This window comes from Gossypium hirsutum, chromosome A05, assembly GCF_007990345.1.
Source record: "Gossypium hirsutum isolate 1008001.06 chromosome A05, Gossypium_hirsutum_v2.1, whole genome shotgun sequence".
Lineage (NCBI taxonomy): Eukaryota > Viridiplantae > Streptophyta > Magnoliopsida > Malvales > Malvaceae > Gossypium > Gossypium hirsutum.
The window spans coordinates 29,923,469-29,940,366 of NC_053428.1; the positions used below are offsets into that span (position 1 = coordinate 29,923,469).

At 38.2% G+C, this 16,898-nt stretch overlaps 1 protein-coding gene across 1 annotated transcript; it reads left to right on the forward strand.

Annotated features, from left to right (window-relative positions):
• Window positions 1-1,039: 1,039 nt before the first annotated feature.
• On the forward strand, window positions 1,040-16,898 carry LOC107957537 (E3 ubiquitin-protein ligase UPL2). Its single transcript, XM_041112154.1, has 17 exons — window positions 1,040-1,408; window positions 1,581-1,697; window positions 3,454-3,549; window positions 3,632-3,838; window positions 3,969-10,554; window positions 10,691-11,784; window positions 11,873-12,178; window positions 12,258-12,462; window positions 12,700-12,953; window positions 13,040-13,335; window positions 13,567-14,692; window positions 14,776-14,922; window positions 15,081-15,161; window positions 15,253-15,478; window positions 15,572-15,711; window positions 16,208-16,314; window positions 16,458-16,898. The coding sequence occupies exons 2-17, from the start codon at window positions 1,602-1,604 to the stop codon at window positions 16,558-16,560; spliced, it is 11,070 nt and encodes a 3,689-aa protein (XP_040968088.1). The 5' UTR covers window positions 1,040-1,408; window positions 1,581-1,601; the 3' UTR covers window positions 16,561-16,898.

The following is a 16,898-nucleotide window of genomic DNA, read 5'->3' on the forward strand; positions in this document are numbered from 1 at the left end:
CTTATAATAAGTAATAATATATTAATAAATTATTATTCTAATATAATTTATTAATATAATGAATAATAAAACTTCTTCAAAAGTTTGTTCACGCTTATGCTTTTATATATATAATATTATACTCCATTATAGATTATCAATACACAATTTGGAATAGATTAAGGTACTCAAAAGTATCTATAAAAGAATTACTTGAAAAAATTACTTAAGAGTGAAGCAAAGAAAAAAAAAATACACACTAATAAGTATAACTAACAAGAAAATTATACATTAATTTTGATTTAATATATAATTTTATATATGAATTTTGATTTTGTGTAATTTTATATATGAAAATTTTATTTTATCCAATTCTTATAAATTATTAACACAACTATTGATATAGCATCATATTATTTTTATATATTGCATGCACAAATAATTATATTTATCAAATATAAAAATAAATTGATAGGTTAATTTATTTAAATGTGTACAATTGAATCAAAATTTATGTATACATTTGAACCATAATCAAAGTTTCATGTATTATAGATCAATACCTATCAACGAGTAAAACATTCCTTAGATTTAAGTTGATCCGATGGCCAGTATTGGAGATCGAAGAAGAAAACTGTTTGAATTTTGGTTCACAAATTTGTGATGTTTAAAACTATTTCATGAAAATAATTGAACTGCATAAGAGAAAAGAGCAATAAGAGCTTTTGATTGGTGTAAACATTTTGAGCAGATAATGACATAAAATAGTAATTTTAATAGTTTAGTGACTTAAACAAAACTTTTTAAATAATTGAATGATCATTTTATAAATTTTTAAAGTTGAATAACTAAAAAAATATACTTACTAATAATTTATTAATACAGTTAAAAAGAATTTATTAATATTTGTTATAAAATAAAAGACAAAGGGAAAAACAAAGAGGGAGTAGAAAGAAAAAAAGACAAAAAATAGTATGCAAAATAAAAAAAGAGTAAAATAGAAGGGTCAGAAAGCAAAAATTTTGTTACAAAAATGACCCCTCTGTCACATTGTAGCATCAAAGCACTGTGTGTGTCAGCTGCTCGCTTTTCTATCTCACTAAAACTTTTACCTATTTACATTCCAATCCTTTTACTATTTCTTTTCTTTCAATTTACCCCTCATAGACCCTAAATTTTTCCTTTTTTCTCTGATCCCTTGGCCTTCATTTTCTTCTTAAACAAACACCATGTAAAGTCACCCACAAAATCAAAACACCCAAAGCCTCCGCCCCTCTTATATTTCTCCGCTCTTGTTTTGCTCTTGGGGTTTTCTCTCTCGCTCTTTTTTATCGTTATCTTCGAAAATCTCTAACAAATTTTATTGAATTTCATGCTTTATTATATTGATGTATAAGCATCCATCGCTCTTCTCCATCTCCTTTTTCAGGTCTCCTCTCTCGCTCTCTCTTTTGGACTGTTAATTTTTCTATATTTTACGTAATCTAATATCTGATCTGCTTTGAATATTTTGGATTCTGGAGCAATCTTTGATTTTCGTAGTTTAGGGGTATGATTTTGTGCTTTATTATTTATTTATTTTTTGGGGTGTTCCTTTGTAGTTATTGAAAGTAGAGAAGTAGATGGCGAATATAAGATCGACTTTGCCTTCTAGGCTTCGCCAGCTTTTGTCCGGTGAAACCACCATCAGTCCTTCTATCAAACTCGACTCTGAGCCGGTGAGTTATTATTATTGTTATTTTGTTTTGAATTTTTACTTGTTTAAAATTTCCGGAGAAAATGCTTTCTGATTAGGGTTTATCAGAATCTAGCACTGTTTGGCGCACCTATTAGGGTTTTAAATTATTACTCCTTTGTCGTAGTGATTTAGCATTTTACTGTTGTGCTAGTTTCTTCATGTTTCCTCTGTTGAGGTTTGGTCCTTTGGTTGTTATAGACTGTTTGGCTGGTTCTGCGATTCTACTGACTGCTTCTCCTCTATAGCACGGACCCGAGAATATTAGACACTCACATGATTAATGGAGGAAAAAACTAGAACACGAATGCTTCAAAATCTTTATAATATGAATTATTATCAAAATGTGTAAAAGCATAAAGTTGAGCTAACAGGATGATGCAAATTTACTCTTGAGGCCCTTATTTGAAATAAGCCTTCAGTATTTACAAATATTTTTCTAACAATTAGTGCAATGATCTGGAGTTGGTTATAATATTGCACAATGTTGAGCTGACAGGATGATGCACATTTACTATTGAAGATCATTCACTTCAAGTAAGATGTGGTGATTTTAACTTAAAAAAGTGATTTTAAAAAAGAAATTAATATTGAATTAGAAAATTTTAGCATGTACTTTGCTCAGACAGTCTTCATATGATGTGATGATTTTTTTCACTATGTATATTTTTTCTTTTTGGGAAAAACTATGTTAGTAAATTGTGAATTTTGTATTATTTTTTCCTAGGTATGAAGTCTTCTTCATGGTTCTAAGCTTACTTTATTGTTCTTAGTACTGTTTTTGTCAATATATGTATGGATTTATTTGTTTGAAGTTAGAGAGAACAGTTTGTTTTCTTCCGTTAAATGCTTTCTAAGCCAATTTTAAGAGTTCTTAGACAATTTAAATTGATGAATGCCAGTTATTTGGCAACCTTTTATTTTTATAATATTTTTATTATTGTGTGGTTTAGTGCTTGTGCTTGTGATTGAATGTAATTTGTTGTTCTGATATCTTTTTATTCTGGTATTGAACTATAAGTGTATATAGGTGCTATCAAAATGGATTTGATAGATATGTATATGCATGCATTCTTTATTCAAAGATGTTAATTGATATTATCAGATTTTACAATCAATTTCAGTTAGGTTTTTGCTTGGTATGCTTTAGACCTTTGATGAAGTGCTTCTTATCTCCTTGCTAGTATACATTTTCTGTTGCCACATGAGTGTTAGAAGAATTATATATTTTCTTTTATCATTTTGCGTGTGAAACATTCAAGTGCATTTCATAAGAAGGCAATTAAGCAACAGCTATTTTAATGTTAACCGTGTGTTAAGAATAATCATGAAACATCAGTTAGTCAAGATATAAAAAGCTTTTTATGCATTGAGTAAATGGTATTTTTTGAGTTTCCTTGACATTAAGTATTTCCATCAGTTTACTTCACATAAAGCTTCAACTTTCTCTTTAGTTTTATGCTTGAAAGTAAGGGTATTACCCCTCCCCTTTCCATGCATTGTTTATTTTATTACTCATTCATACTTCTACAGTCCTTTAGGTGATATTGACCCTACACTATATATGCACATGATTTGGGGAACATATGTATGCATGGTGCTTTATATAATGGTTGCTATTAAACTTGGTTAAATAGAATATAACTGGCTTCTAGAGCGTGTCTGAATGGCTTAGAAAGCTGCCTTATTTTCTTTCTTTATTTTTGGGAAATAAATTTTATATGTACTGTCGCTTGCAGCCTCCTCAAATTAAAGCATTCATTGATAAAGTGATCCAGAGTCCATTACAGGATATAGCAATACCTCTTTCAGGCTTTCGATGGGAGTACAGTAAGGTGATTTTGTATATTTGTTTCTCTTGTTTATACATCTTTTTTTTTTTTTTAGTTCCTCACTCACTTGTTGCTTTTAACTCAGGGGAATTTTCATCATTGGAGGCCACTCTTTCTTCATTTTGATACATATTTCAAGACTTACTTGTCTTGTAGGAATGATCTTCTACTGTCAGATAAAATTCTAGAAGATGATAATCCAGTTCCGAAGCAAGCAGTTCTTCAAATACTACGAGTAATGCAAACAATCTTGGAGAATTGCCACAACAAAAGTTCATTTGATGGCTTGGAGGTATGTTGACATGGTGTCGGAAATCGTTCTTTTAACTACAGTGACTTGCAAACTTGTAAATTTATGGGATCCTCTATCTATGTCTTCCAATGTTATTTTATCTAATATAACTCTGTCATTCTCCTTTCAGAATTTCAAGCTTCTACTTTCATCCACTGATCCTGAAATTCTTATAGCTACACTGGAGACTCTTTTTGCACTTGTTAAAATAAATCCTTCCAAGGTCCATGGTAGTGGTAAGTTGATTGGATGTGGCTCAGTAAACAGCTATCTGCTGTCTCTTGCTCAGGGATGGGGGAGCAAGGAGGAGGGATTGGGCCTGTATTCATGTGTTTTGGCAAATGAGAGAACACAGGAGGAAGGGCTTAGCTTGTTTCCATCCGACATAGAAAATGAAAATGTTGGTGATAAGTCTCAACACCGGATTGGTTCTAGCCTTTATTTTGAATTGCATGGGCTCAATACTCAAAGCACTGAACAAAGTGTTGGCAATTCAAGTTCTACTTTGAGAGTCATACACATTCCAGATCTGCATTTGCGTAAGGAGGGTGATCTGTTAATAATGAAGCAATGCATTGAGCAGTATAATGTACCACCTGAGCTCCGGTTTTCATTGCTAACAAGAATTAGATATGCACATGCCTTTCGGTCGCCCGGGATATGCAGGCTGTACAGCAGGATTTGCCTTCTTGCATTTATTGTCCTTGTTAAGTCTAATGATGCTAATGATGAGCTGACAGCTTTTTTTGCAAATGAACCGGAGTATACAAATGAATTAATCAGGATAGTGCGGTCAGAAGAAACTATTCCAGGAAATATTAGAACTCTTGCAATGCTTGCATTGGGTGCTCAGTTAGCTGCATATTCGGCATCTCATGACCGAGCACGAATTTTGAGTGGATCTAGTATTAGTTTCACTGCTGGGAATCGGATGATCCTGCTGAATGTGCTCCAGAAGGCAGTTTTGTCACTCAAAGGTTCTAGTGATCCATCATCTCTCTCTTTCATTGAGGCCCTTCTTCAGTTCTATCTGCTTCATATCACATCATCATCTGCATCAGGGAGTAATATTCGAGGGTCAGGAATGGTTCCAACCTTTTTACCTCTCTTGGAGGATTCTGACCTGAGTCATATGCATCTCGTCTATTTAGCTGTAAAAGCTCTACAAAAGCTAATGGATTACAGTAGTTCAGCTGTAACATTGCTTAGAGAACTCGGTGGAGTGGAGCTTTTAGCTCAGAGGCTACAAATAGAAGTGCATAGAGTTACTGGTATCTCTGGTGGAAATGATAATTCAATGGTCTATGGTGAATACTCTGGATACAATGATGACCAGTTGCATTCCCAAAAGAGGCTTATAAAGGTACTTTTGAAGGCTCTTGGTTCTGCTACATATGCTCCTGCAAACTCCACTAGACCGCAGAATCCTAATGAAAGTTCACTGCCTGGTACATTGTCACTCATATATAGGAATGCAGATAAATTTGGAGGTGATATATACTACTCTGCTGTGACTGTAATGAGTGAAATTATCCATAAAGACCCAACTTGTCTTCCTGCACTGCTTGATTTGGGTCTTCCAGATGCCTTTTTATCTTCAGTGTTATCTGGGGTACTTCCATCTTCAAAGGCTATAACATGTGTTCCAAATGGCCTTGGTGCCATATGTCTTAATGCCAAAGGCTTGGAAGCAGTGAAAGAAACTTCAGCATTGCGATTCCTTGTTGACATCTTTACTAGGAAGAAGTATGTGTTGGTGATGAATGAGGCAATTGTTCCTTTTGCAAATGCAGTTGAAGAGCTTTTGCGCCATGTATCTTCATTGAGGAGCAGTGGTGTTGATATACTTATTGAAATTGTGAATAAAATTGATTCCTTTGGGGACAGTAGTGGTTTCTCTAGGTCATCATCTGTGGAAAAAGTTACTGAGAGTACTGCAATGGAAACTGATTCCGTAGACAAAGGAAATGAAGAGCAGTGTTGTCTGGTTGGTGCAGTGGATTCTGTAAATGAAGGAATCAGTGATGAACAGTTTCTTCAATTGTGCATTTTGCATCTGATGGTTTTGCTTCATAGAACTACAGAGAATTCTGAAACATGTCGTCTGTTTGTGGAGAAATCAGGAATTGAGGCTCTACTGAAGCTTCTTTTGAGACCCAGTATTGTAAAATCATCTGAGGGGATGTCTATTGCTTTACATAGCACCATGGTTTTTAAGGGGTTCACTCAGCATCACTCTGCTCCTCTTGCTCGTGCCTTTTGTTCTTCTCTTGGTGAACATTTGAAGAAAGCTATGAGTGGATTTGGTGCAGCTTCAGGGTCCTTTTTACTGGATCCTAAGTTGATGCCTGATGATGGAGTCTTTTCTCCCCTTTTCCTTGTTGAGTTCCTTCTATTTCTTGCTGCGTCCAAAGATAATCGTTGGGTTAGTGCTTTGCTTGCTGAACTTGGAAATGGCAGCAAAGATGTTCTGGAAGACATTGGTTCTGTCCATCGAGAAATCTTATGGCAGATTGCTCTCCTTGAAGATGCCAAACTTGAAGCAGATGATGATGGTGCTAGTGCTAGTTCTGCTGAGCCTGATTCACAGCAACGGGAATCTAGTGCAAGTGATACCGAAGAGCAGAGGTTGAATTCCTTCAGACGGTTCCTTGATCCATTATTAAGGCGGAGGACGCCAGGATGGAGTATTGAATCCCAGTTCTTTGACCTTGTAAACCTTTACCGTGACCTTGGCCGAGCCGGTGGCTTTCATCAGAGATTGGGTATTGATGGTTCAAACATGCGGTTTGGAGCCAGTCATTCTACTTCATCAAATGTTTCTGGAACGGCCAACAAAAAGGAATATGACAAGCAGAGGTCATACCACACCTCTTGCTGTGATATGATGAGGTCACTTTCCTTCCACATTACCCATTTATTTCAAGAGTTGGGAAAAGTGATGTTACTTCCTTCTCATCGTCGGGATGATACAGTTAATGCATCCCCTGCAGCAAAATCTGTTGCTTCTAGTTTTTCCTCTATTGCATTGGGTCACATGAACTTTGGAGGTCATGTAAATTCTTCTGGTTCAGAAGCATCCATATCTACAAAGTGTCGCTACTTCGGTAAGGTTATTGATTTCATTGATAGTGTTCTCCAGGACAGGCCTGATTCTTGTAATGCTATTATGTTAAACTGCTTATATGGATGTGGAGTTGTACAATCAGTTTTGACAACTTTTGAAGCTACCAGTCAATTACTATTTGCTGTTAATAGGGCTCCAGCTTCTCCTATGGATATGGATGATGGTAATGTAAAGCAGGATGAAAAGGAAGATGGAGATCATGCATGGATTTATGGTGCATTAGCTAGCTGTGGCAAACTTATGGCCCACCTGGTGGCATCTTCTTTTATTTTGTCCCCATTCACCAAACACCTGCTTGTGCAACCACTTGCAAATGGAGATGTTCCATTCCCAAGGGATGCTGAAACTTTTGTAAAGGTGCTTCAATCTATGGTGCTTAAGGCAGTTCTTCCAGTATGGACTCATCCACAGTTTACTGATTGCAGTTACGATTTCATCACCACAGTTATATCTATCATTAGGCACATTTACTCTGGTGTTGAAGTGAAAGATGTTACCAGCAGCAATAGTGCTCGTATTACTGGGCCCCCTCCAAATGAAACAGCTATTGCAACAATTGTTGAGATGGGATTTTCCAGGTCTAGGGCAGAAGAAGCTCTGAGACAAGTTGGATCTAATAGTGTGGAGTTAGCAATGGAGTGGTTATTCTCCCATCCAGAGGAAACCCAGGAGGATGATGAACTTGCTCGTGCACTTGCCATGTCTCTTGGGAACCCTGAAACTGACACAAATGTAGATGTTACAAATGAAAATAGCCAGGAACTTGAAGAAGAGATGGTCCAACTTCCTCCTGTTGAGGAATTGTTGTCAACATGTACAAAGCTGCTTCAGATGAAGGAACCTCTAGCTTTCCCAGTTAGAGATCTCCTTGTATTAATATGCTCCCAAAATGATGGTCAATGTAGGTCCAGTGTCATTTCCTTCATTCTTGACCAAGTGAGAGATTCTAGTTCTGCTTCTGATGGCAGAAACAATTCTCTGCTCTCTGCCCTTTTCCATGTTCTTGCTTTAATCCTTTATGAGGATGTGGAGACACGGGAAATCGCCTCAAAGACTGGACTGGTAAAACTTGTGACCGATTTACTTTTTGAATGGGACACTGGTTCAGCGGACAAGGAGAAGCGTCAAGCTCCAAAGTGGGTAACAACTGCTTTCCTTGCTCTTGATAGGCTACTTCAGGTGGATCAAAAATTGAATACTGAAATTGTTGAGCAATTGAAAGGGGACAATGTTAGTTGTCAGCAGACATCTGTTAGTATTGATGAAGATAAGAAAAGTAAGTTGCATTGCTCATTTGGATCTGCAAGACATATTGATATTCATGAGCAGAAGAGACTGATAGAGATTGCTTGTAGTTGTATAAGAAACCAGTTTCCATCTGAAACAATGCATGCTGTTCTGCAGCTATGTTCTACTCTAACTAGAACCCATTCTATTGCTGTTCATTTTCTTGATTGTGGTGGTGTAAGTTCACTTCTTTTGTTGCCGACAAGTAGTCTTTTTCCTGGGTTTGATAATGTTGCTGCTACCATTATCCATCATGTCCTTGAAGATCCTCAAACCTTGCAGCAGGCAATGGAAGCTGAAATAAAGCATAGTCTTTCGGCTATGGCTAACCGGCATTCTAATGGAAGGGTCAGTCCACGTAATTTCCTTGTCAACCTAAGTTCTGTCATTTCACGTGATCCGGTTATATTTATGCAGTCTGTTAAGTCTGTCTGCCAAGTTGAGATGGTTGGTGACAGACCTTATATTGTTTTGATTAAAGATCGTGACAAAGATAAATTCAAGGAGAAAGAAAAAGATAAGGAGAAAGCATCGGACAAAGATAAAGCACCTCAAAGTGATGGAAAGGGTAATCTGTGCAATGTGAACTCAGCAGGTCCAGGAAATGGGCCTGGAAGACTTAATGATTTGAATTCTAAGTCTGTTAAAATGCATAGAAAATATCCTCAAAGCTTTGTAATTGTGATCGAGCTTCTTTTGGATTCAGTTAGTGCATTTGTGCCTCCCTTGACAGATGATGTCAAAACAGAGGTGCCTGTTGATGCACCAACATCAACTGATATGGAAATTGATGTTACTGCTAGCAAGGGTAAAGGAAAAGCCATTGCAACTGTGTCTGAGGAGAATGAAGCTTCTGGTCAAGATGCTTCTGCATCACTTGCAAAGATGGTCTTCATCTTGAAACTTTTGTCAGAGATTCTGTTAATGTATGCTTCATCTGTGAATGTGCTCCTCCGAAGAGATGCTGAAATTAGTAGCTGCAGGCTCCCTCATCAAAGGATGTCAACTGGTTTATCCACTTGTGGAATATTTCACCATTTTCTTCACAGTTTTATTCCATATTCCCGGAATTCAAAGAAGGAAAGGAAAATTGATGGTGACTGGAGGCATAAACTTGCAACCAGGGCTAGTCAATTTCTGGTTGCATCTTGTGTGCGATCAGCAGAGGCCAGGAAGAGAGTATTTACAGAGATTAATTGTATTTTCAATGACTTTGTTGATTCCTGCGAAGGTTTCAAACCTCCAAGCAGTGATATGCAGACTTTTATTGATTTGCTGAATGATATACTAGTTGCTCGTACGCCAACTGGTTCATGCATCTCAGCAGAAGCGTCGGCCACTTTTATAGATGTTGGGTTGGTTGCATCATTAACACGCACGCTTGAAGTGCTGGATTTGGATAATTCTGAGTCACCTAAATTTGTAACAGGGCTAATAAAAGCTTTGGAACTTGTAACCAAGGAGCATGTTCATTCTGCTGATTCTTCTGCTATCAAAGGTGAGAATTCTGTCAAACCTGTTGACCAGAATCAGTCTGGGGGAGCAGATAATATTGTTGATGCATCACAGTCCATGGAAATGGTATCTCAGTCCAACCGTGATGCAGTTGCAGCTGACCACATTGAATCTTTCAACACTGTCCAAAATTATGGTGGGTCTGAAGCTGTTACAGATGATATGGAGCATGACCAGGATATTGATGGAGGTTTTGCTCCTGCTACTGAGGATGATTATATGCAAGAAACTTCTGAGAATGGAAGGGGTCTTGGAAATGGTGTAGACAATCTGGCGATTCATTTTGAAATTCAGCCCCATGAGCAAGAAAACCTTGGTGATGATGAAGATGAGGAGATGTCGGGAGATGAGGGGGATGAAGTGGAAGAAGATGACGATGACGAAGATGAGGACCATAATGATTTGGAGGAAGATGATGTACATCACCTGTCTCATCCTGACACAGATCAAGATGATCATGAGATAGATGATGATGAGTTTGATGATGAAGTATTGGAGGAAGATGATGAGGATGATGGTGATGATGAGGGTGGAGTTATTCTAAGGTTAGAGGAGGGTATCAATGGAATGGATGTGTTTGACCAGATTGAAGTCTTAGGCAGAGACCACAGCTTTACCAGTGAAGCTCTTCATGTAATGCCAGTTGAAGTTTTTGGTTCTAGACGTCATGAACGTACCACATCCATTTACAGTCCCCTGGGGCGCAGTGGAGAGAATTCAGGGCCTTCAACTCATCCTCTTTTAGTGGGACCTTCATCACTGCACTCAGCATCTACAAGGCAGTCAGGTTTTTCTTTTCCGTATTTTTAATAATATGTATACTTTTTGTAATTTACAACTTAATGCTTACTAAGATTGTAGTTCTATATGCATCTCTATTTTTAACAACCCTTCACCTCTCTCTCTATTTTGGTCCTCTCCAGAAAATGCCCGTGATATGATTATTTCAAATAGAAACTCAGACAGCACCTCATCACGGTTGGATACTATTTTCCGGTCTTTGAGGAATGGGCGTCATAGCCATCGTTTGAACTTGTGGGTTGATGAGAGCCAGCAAAGCAGTGGGTCTAGTGCAGCTACTGTACCACAAGGCCTTGAAGAGCTGCTTGTTTCCCAACTCAGGCGACCTGTCCCTGAGAAAACTTCTGATCACAACACATCAACCGTGGAACCTCAGACCCATGGTGAAGGTAGCCAGTTACAGGGATCAGGGCCTGGTGCTACACCCGAGATTCCAGTAGTAAACAGTGGAAATAATGAAAATGCTAATGTGCTTCCATCTTCTGCAGCAACTGATAGCTCTCTCAATGCTGATGGGAGACCTGCAGTTACTGATTCTCTGCAAGGAACAGATGCATCAAACATACATCAACAATCTGGTGAAATGCAATTTGAGCAGAATGATGCAGCTGTTCGTGTTATTGAAGCAGTGAGCCAAGAAAGTAGTGGTAGTGGGGCCACTTTAGGGGAAAGCCTTCGAAGCCTAGATGTTGAAATTGGAAGTGCAGATGGCCATGATGATGGTGGAGAAAGGCAAGGTTCTTCAGACAGAATATCTGATCCACAGGCTGCACGTGCAAGAAGAACAAATGTGGCTTTAGGGAATTCAACAGCTGTTGGTGGGAGAGATGTACCTCTTCATAGTGTTACTGAGGTTTCAGAGAATTCTAGTCGAGAAGCAGAGCAAGATAGTACCACTGCTGAGCAGCAGATGAATAGTGATGGTGGTTCTGGATCAATTGATCCTGCATTTTTAGATGCTCTCCCAGAGGAGTTGCGTACTGAAGTTCTTTCCGCTCAGCAGGGTCCAGCGGCTCAGTCTTCAAATGCTGAAGAACAGAATTCTGGGGATATCGACCCAGAATTTCTTGCTGCTCTTCCGCCAGACATCCGAGCTGAAGTCCTTGCACAACAGCAAGCTCAAAGGCTTCATCAATCTCAAGAACTTGAAGGTCAACCAGTTGAAATGGACACGGTTTCGATAATTGCCACGTTTCCTTCTGATTTACGAGAAGAGGTATGGTTTTTGCTATTATGTGGTTAAATTTTTAAGTGCAAGTTAAAGATGTCTAAACATTTTTCATGTTGTTATTTTTTATCCTCAGGTTCTATTAACATCATCTGATGCTATTCTTGCTAATCTCACCCCTGCCCTTGTTGCGGAGGCAAACATGTTACGTGAGAGATTTGCACATCGCTATCATAACCGTAACTTGTTTGGGATGTACCCTAGGAATCGCAGAGGTGAATCTTCTAGGAGAGGTGAAGGTATTGGATCCAGCTTGGACAGGATGGGGGGAAGTATAGTGTCACGCAGGTCTGGTTCTGCTAAGCTAATTGAAGCGGAAGGTACCCCCTTAATTGGCCCAGAAGCTCTTCAAGCAATGGTTCGATTACTTCGCATGGTTCAGGTGCTCTCTTCGGTTAACTTTCTCTTTTGTTATTTATCCTCTATTTTGATTTACGCACTGAACATTGTTTATCGTGCAGCCACCGTATAAAGGTTCATTGCAGAAGCTTCTTTTGAACTTATGTGCTCATAACGAAACCAGAACAGCGTTAGTTAAAATCTTGATGGACATGCTGACGCTTGATACAAGAAAGCCTGTCAGTTATCCAAATGCAATTGAACCACCATACAGGCTTTACGGTTGCCAGAATAATGTTATGTATTCTCGTCCTCAATATTTTGATGGTGAGATACTTTGCACATCAACACAAGTTCTTGACCCTTGGTGATTCAATGCGGCATGCCATCAGAACATTTTCATTTTTCTCCATCTTTTGGATACTTTATTTTTTTGTTTGTGGCTCTTTTACTTATTATTCATGAGTTTAATATCTGGAGAAGTTTTGTGGTTTTTTCATGATTTAACTTCTTAGTATTTGGGTTCTGAGTGGTTTCTATTATCTTATCCTTTTCCTGTTGCAGGAGTTCCTCCTCTGGTGTCTAGGCGAGTTCTTGAAACTCTCACTTACTTGACTCGAAATCATCCATATGTTGCTAAGATCTTACTCCAGTTTAGATTGCCGTCTCCTACCCTACAAGAGCTAAGAAATAGTGATCAGTCACGTGGAAAGGCTTTGATGAATGAGGAGCAGCAGGAAGGATACATTTCCATTGTATTGCTATTGAGCCTTCTCAATCAACCCCTCTACTTGAGAAGTATAGCGCATCTAGAGCAGGTGATAAGTTATGACCCTATTCTGGAGAAATTAAGCAATTTTATATTGTTGTGTTCATTATTTGCTCATTTATGATTTTGCTTCAGTTGCTTAACTTGCTGGATGTCATCATTGACCATGTGGAAAGAAAGCCTCTTTCATCTGAGAAATCAAAGGCATCTTCCACTGAACAAAAACCTGCTTTGCAAATTTCAATGTCTGATGCTGACATCAATGCTGAGAATCATGATGCTCTTGAGGTTTCTGAATCACCCTTAAAAACCATGGACTCTTCCACAGCATCAACGTCTGATGGAAGTAATGAATGTGATGCTCAGAGTGTACTTACCAATCTGCCACGAACAGAGCTCCGACTTTTATGTTCCTTGCTTGCACGGGAAGGGTAAGTTATATGTCCTTTCTTGTTCAGAAGTCTCTTGTCTTTATCTCTTATATATCATTTGAAGAAAAGTTGTGTAACTTGTGGCTTGAAACCAACGCCCCTCCCCCCCTAAAGAATGGATTTTGCAGCTTGCTCCTCCTATCAAATGATTTTTATCTTTATTTTTCTATCTTGAATATGATTCAGTGCTTCTTTCCATTTGCTTGGGCTCATGTTATGTTTCCTGTCCAGTTTGTCAGATAATGCATATAGTCTGGTGGCAGAGGTAATGAAAAAGTTGGTTGCTATTGCTCCAAGCCATTGTCATCTTTTTATTTCTGAGCTGGCTGATGCTGTACAAAATTTGATTAGATCTGCCATGGACGAGTTAAAATTGTTCGGTGAAGCTGTGAAATCTCTACTAAGCACAACTTCTTCTGATGGAGCTGCCATTTTAAGGGTTTTACAGGCACTAAGTTCTCTTGTGACCTCAATAACTGAGAAAGAGAAGGATCTGCAGCTGCTTCCTGAAACAGAGCGATCTTCTGCTCTTTCTCAGGTGTGGGACATCAATACAGCCTTGGAACCTTTGTGGATAGAGTTGAGCATTTGCATAAGCAAAATAGAGAGCTATTCAGATTCTGCACCAGATTTATTAGCTCCATCCAGCACATCCACATCAAGACAATCTGGTTTAACACCACCCCTACCTGCAGGCACTCAGAACATCTTACCATATATAGAATCTTTCTTTGTGATGTGCGAGAAGTTACATCCTGCACAACCGGGTTCTGTTAATGATTTTGGCATGGCTGCGCTTTCTGATGTTGAGGATGCCAGCACCCCATCTGCTGGCCAGCAGAAAAATGCTTCTTCTGTCTCAAAATTTGATGAAAAACATGTTGCCTTTGTAAAGTTCTCAGAGAAGCATAGGAAGTTGTTAAACGGTTTTATCCGCCAGAATCCTGGCCTCCTTGAGAAGTCATTTTCACTCATGCTGAAGGTTCCCCGCTTTGTCGATTTTGATAATAAACGTGCTCACTTCAGGTCCAAAATAAAGCATCAACAACATGATCATCATCACAGTCCTCTAAGAATATCGGTTAGAAGAGCTTACATACTTGAGGATTCTTATAACCAACTACGTTTGCGATCAACTCAAGATTTGAAGGGGAGGTTGACTGTTCACTTCCAAGGAGAGGAAGGTATTGATGCTGGCGGGCTTACAAGGGAATGGTATCAGCTGTTGTCCAGAGTTATATTTGACAAAGGAGCATTGCTTTTCACTACAGTGGGGAATGAGTCAACATTCCAGCCTAACCCCAACTCAGTCTACCAAACTGAACATCTTTCATACTTCAAATTTGTTGGACGAGTTGTTAGTATCTTCTCTAGTTTCCTATTGGATTGACACTTTGTTTTCCTTTCACTTTTTACTCCCTTCTAACTGAAATTTTCCAGGTTGGCAAAGCACTTTTTGATGGGCAACTCTTGGATGTCCACTTCACTAGATCTTTCTACAAGCATATCTTGGGGGCCAAAGTTACTTATCATGACATTGAAGCAATTGATCCTGATTACTTCAAAAACCTGAAGTGGATGCTTGAGGTCTGCCATATGTTAAATTTCCATATTTTTTTCCCTTTTATCTTACATGGACATCGAGCAATTGAGTTTGCTAGTTTGCTGGCATTTACCTTTCATTGTTCATCAGATGGTATCTTGTGTTCTATTTTTCTTACTTTTTCCCTTGTCTGTTCTTTCAGAATGATATCAGTGATGTTCTCGACCTTACATTTAGCATTGATGCTGATGAGGAGAAGCTAATATTGTATGAAAGGACGCAGGTACTAATTTTTCATTGGTACTTTCATGAAGCCTTTTGTGGCAAAAACATTTTCTCAGTGATGAATCCTGCTTTTACCAAATATGATGCAGGTGACTGACTATGAACTGATTCCTGGTGGTCGGAACATTAAAGTTACTGAGGAGAACAAACACCAGTACGTTGATTTAATTGCTGAGCATCGTTTGACAACTGCTATTCGTCCTCAAATAAATGCATTTTTGGAAGGATTCAATGAATTAATTCCTAGGGAATTAATATCTATTTTTAATGACAAGGAGCTGGAGTTACTGATAAGTGGTCTACCAGAAATAGATAGTAAGTGTTGTAAACCAAATAAGTTAATGTTCGAATTCTTTATTTTGCTACCATCTTCCATATTTGACCTGAATTTTGATGTATCTCTCCTAGTGGATGATATGAGGGCAAATACGGAGTACTCTGGTTTTAGTGCTGCATCACCTGTTATACAGTGGTTTTGGGATGTTGTCCAAGGGTTCAGTAAGGAGGATAAAGCTCGGCTTCTTCAGTTTGTGACTGGTACCTCAAAGGTAATTCAACACCTGAAATTGTAGTTAAACCTCAAGGTTGACTATTTAATGCTTGAATTGAGATTTAAATATTGAAATCATGACCTGTTTATTTCTTTCAAGTATGTAGAGATATAGCAGAGATCTATTTTAGTTAATAAAATAACCATGGTTGTCAAAATCGGATCGGATTGGCCAGTTGAAACTACAATCGGTGGTAAAACCGGTACCCTAAAACTGGAGGAGGATTGAACCAGTACGAAGCCGGTTGAACTGGATAATCATTGGATTTAAGCTAGTTTAAATATCTAATTTTGTTATAATTTATAAAATGAATGTTTATGTTATTTGTGTTAATTAATTTTCCTTTTATTTTTATTGAAAATTTTTATTTTGTAATGGTCAGGTTGAACTGGGAACTGGTGGTCTGACCAGTTCAATTACCGGTTCTTATAACATTGAAAAGAACACTATTGTTTCATAATGGGTTTCTAATTCAGTCTTCGTAATTTCGCAGGTGCCTTTAGAAGGTTTTAGTGCACTTCAAGGAATTTCAGGTTCACAGAAGTTCCAGATACACAAAGCATATGGCAGCCCTGATCACTTGCCTTCTGCTCATACCTGGTAATTCGTCCAGTCATCTCTATCATATTTCTCCCCCCCCCCCCCAAAAACTCCATTATTTCTTTCTTTTTTTGGGTATTCTTCCCTTTACTTAGACCTTTAAGGTCCTTGTTAATAACAAGCATTTATTTGTGATAATGCAGTTTCAATCAATTGGATTTACCCGAGTATCCATCGAAGGAACATCTAGAAGAGAGGTTGTTGCTTGCAATTCACGAAGCCAATGAAGGGTTCGGATTTGGTTAAGGTTCAAGGTGGTAATCAGAGTTATGGTGTAGATAAAGATATATAAATGCACAACTGAACCGGGATTGGTATCTTGTTATGGGGGGTATAAGAGGACTTGGAACCGACTTCTGAAGTGATACATCATGTTTATATACTTACTGTACAGTCGCAAATTGACTATTTAGAATGACTGGCAGTTTTAAATTTGCCATCATATCTTCCTTGATTTATCTGTCTTTAAGGTTTTGCCTTCCCTCTGGCAGTTTTAAATTGACTATTGTGATATCTGCCGCGCCAGACTAGTAGATTTTGTTAGCTCTGGTATAAATGTGAAAAACCAACTCAATTGATCTAAA